The 3,858-nt window shown below is 30.1% G+C and overlaps 1 protein-coding gene across 3 annotated transcripts in view; it reads right to left on the bottom strand.

The window, feature by feature from the left end:
* Positions 1–3,858, bottom strand: part of LOC110027516 — a 54,975-nt gene that overhangs the window by 37,510 nt on the left and 13,607 nt on the right. For all 3 annotated transcript variants that reach the window (XM_020728984.1, XM_020728986.1, XM_020728985.1), the window contains exon 3: positions 2,472–2,595. In XM_020728984.1, coding sequence (XP_020584643.1) covers positions 2,472–2,595 — 124 coding nt within the window. The remainder of the gene's footprint in view (positions 1–2,471; positions 2,596–3,858) is intronic.

The raw sequence follows: 3,858 nt of genomic DNA, 5'->3' as shown, positions 1-3,858 counted from the left end.
TATATATATATATATATAGATATAGATATGAAGATTTAACCCTTGATATAACTTCTGAAGATATAAATGGCTTGAAATTCCCCCATTTTAACATCATACTTTCACAATTTTTTTAAATCATATCTGCTCAAACTATTATAGATGATTTTTTATACATGCACAAATATTTTCACCTAATTTTATTGCTAGTACCAAAAAAAAAGGAATGAATAATTTATCACACTACCTAGACTACAAATTATAGTGTCACTTCTATAAGCTTGATCTATGATCAAAGCATCTTAAAATTTCAATATAATTGGCATTGTACTAGTTGTAATTCTCAAGTTTTAGGTGAATGACCTTAAATTGTCAACTGGATGTATGATTGAAAAATAAACCAAAATAGAATCTTGTAGAAAAATATCACTGTACACATAAAAGGAAAGTACGCTTATCATATATAAAATATGGGATATAGATCTTGTTTTTATAATCTTTTAAAATTCCTTTAGCTAGAAGAATTTATAATGTGTTTGAAAAAAAAAGGGATGAAACAGTAAAACCAATTAGCTACTTGTTAATTATTCATTAAATATAAATAGATATATAAACCATAGAGATAAGAAATTATCTAGGTGTTAAAATGAAAATATGAACTATATGTATCATGAATGAAAGAACTTATTAAGATTGCAATTCAAAATGAATTGACTTGATACTTTTTAAGAATCTTATTAAGATTGCAATTCAAAATGAATTGACTTGATACTTTTTAAGAATGAAGTGTTCTGATTGAATATTGATCAGATCCAAGTTTTATTTTAATAGATAGTAGAGACTCAAGTAATTGGAAAAATATTGAAATAAGTGGCATTTTGCTGGATTCTACTTTTACAGCCTAAAGGATATGGAAGAAAAGAAATTTTTAAAAGGAATTATTTTTTAATATTATGATTGACAAAACATGTTTTTAATTTGATTGCAACATGAATAACAACAGCATTCTTATAATATTGTAGTATAATATTTCAGCAACCACTGCACATTTGATAAGATGTTTGGACTTAAATCAACTTGTATAATATGCTTTCTTTGTTGTGATCTGGAATGCACAAAAAAAGAGTAGAGGGACTGCCAGAGAATTCCCAATGCGTTGAGGACACGAAGGATTCAAATTCAAATATTGCATAAGATTTTGAAAATATTTTGAAAGCAATAGGTGGGTGCACAACTGCATTAAATGATTTTGATAGATGAAAAAGGTAACTTAAATTGACGATGTAGATTATATAGAATAAATGTTCAATATTTCCTCGCGATGAAATCCCTCTTTCTCCCATCATATATAAATTTGGGGTTGTCTTTATGAATCCCTCTTTCTCCCATCATATGCATGTTGAGCGTTGCATTTAGTGCTAAACCTACACTTATGCAACTTTTGCCCACAATAAATCAGTTCTAACTCAATTTCATCATAATCCTATGACATTGATTTGATCTGATGCATCCTCTGCACTCGTTATACAAACATAAATCAACAAAATCTACAGTCTATATAAATGTTTTAAATATATGTTACAAATACAGTTAGTCTAATACAGTCACTCAATCCATACATCCTAGTTTAGCCACAAGCCATTTCAGCATTCTCATTTTCACTACATTCAACTAGACATCACTAACTTTCAGATTCATATAACATAAATAGTTTGCTTGTTTTTTTTTAATTAAATTTAAATCAAAATCCCAAAGATACCACCAAGTACTCTAAAAAGTACTTTTCCATTTTAACCACCTAATTTTAAGTAGATTCAAAATACTCAAAATATATCAAACATAATTTCAAATCATAATAATATTAGCTAATAGTAATATCATGCTTATAAATCGCATATCAAATATTTGGCCTACGTTCTTTCCTCAACCCTATAAAAAAGGAGTTGAGAGTACATAATTTTTTGCTTTTATTTGTATCTTTTATCATTCATAAACAAAGCAATAAGCCTGCACATGATTGTTGAAAAACAAAAGAATTCGCCTTAGATAATTATGAGATGAAGCTGATCTAAACTAATCAAAAATCTTCAATAGTTAAGTACAGAGTTAATAAGCTAGATGAGCACAATACAAATATTTCACATTTTCACGAATGGAATATAAAATTTTGAATTTGATAACACGGAATTCACATACTAGATGTCTCATTTAAAAATTTACAGAATAAGAATCGGGCATGTTTTATTTCCCTGGTCAAAATCATGTGCCAGTTACTGTCATCTACTTAAAAAATTATAATATACCTAAATGAAGGTCTATTATTAAAATTCATTATATAAGAAAAAAAAGATGCACTTAGGAAAAGCATCCACCTGAATAAGTGAATAAATTTTGGGACTACGCAAAAACTTGAACAATCCATCTGATGTATACAAAATGCATTTCCGTCAAACTGAATTAATCTATTACAGTTATCTCGCATTTTGCCTTACCGGGTACATAACTTCCAGCCAAACCTCTTCTGTGAGCAGTTAAATGCATTGATTTAATGGATTTTTCCCAATGGCTGCTTTCCGGGTGTTTTTTAGGATCAATGGCAAGTTTATATCCTGCATACTGAGGCCAAAATAAACGCATACACTTAATAAATATGATCCAATAATAGGCCCAAAATTCGTCACATAATTGGTAAATTCAGATTGACGCGAAATAAACATTTACCATAAAAGAATCTGTGGCCTACTGACCAAATCCTAGTACTTAAAAAAATAAAAGCAATTTTTCAGAATGAAGATATCAAGATAATCATTATCATTTGCCTCTAGAATATTTTGGGCCATCTTTTATCAATCTTCCTGTCATTCATGCCTTTAAACGCCTCATGTGCTGTGGAAAGGTTAGGAAACAATAGACCTAAGATGATATGATAAAGTTTTTTGAAATAATGTAAAAAACAAGTTTAAAAACTCATGCAAGCGCTCAATGGGAATAAATGCAAAAGAAGGATTCATAAATGATGGAGAAAAGAAAATACTATTGATGCCAGTTTAATTAGTAACCCTTGTTGATGATCTGAAAACTTTGATTTCTTCAACTTGCTCATTCAATTTCCCTATAAAATTCTTCTTTTGAATTTTAAGAAATCCCAACAGGAGATAAATTTGTCTTGTATTTCTTGGGATTTGCAACAGCCGAGAGCAGAGGAGTACAGAAATTGCTATCTTGCTATCTTATGAGAAATGAAAGAGTTGCCTCGGTTATGTGTATGGGATAGCTTAGACCTTCGATTTTCTCTCATGTATTACCAGTTAGACTGAGAGAGACGATAGAAATTGAGGAGAGAATCTGTCAATTTTTATTTATAATTCATTGATCCGAATTGCATCCATTCAAACCATATATTCAAAAAAGGGTAGATAAAACTAGACTAACTTGCATTCAAATCTAGACAACTAAAATAATAATAATTTAAATTCAAATAGCATCCACTCAACCCCACTAATTACAATCTAATTTTAAATAATAAGAAGCTAAAAGTATAATTAAAAAAAAATCTAGAATAATATAAACTAAGCTTCTTGAATTGCATCACATATTGACCGCCCCAAATAACTGGGGAATGACACTAATGAAGAAATTGTTACTTCAAGCTTATGCTCCAGCGCCTAGCTTGAAGAAGAGGAATTGACTAGGGGTGCCTTTGCCCCAGACGCAGCAAATGCCACAATATTGCCCCGAATCAGTTCGAACCAAGCAATGGGGGGCAGTCCAATCCATCCAAGCATGGATTTCCTTCCTTTTTGGAGCAAAGCCCACCCCTCTTTACCCTAGGTATATATATACATACATAACATACATACATGCATATATATATATATA

The sequence above is a fragment of the Phalaenopsis equestris genome, unplaced genomic scaffold (genome assembly GCF_001263595.1).
Source record: "Phalaenopsis equestris unplaced genomic scaffold, ASM126359v1 Scaffold000428, whole genome shotgun sequence".
Taxonomy (NCBI): domain Eukaryota; kingdom Viridiplantae; phylum Streptophyta; class Magnoliopsida; order Asparagales; family Orchidaceae; genus Phalaenopsis; species Phalaenopsis equestris.
This window is presented reverse-complemented; position numbering and strand designations above follow the sequence as displayed.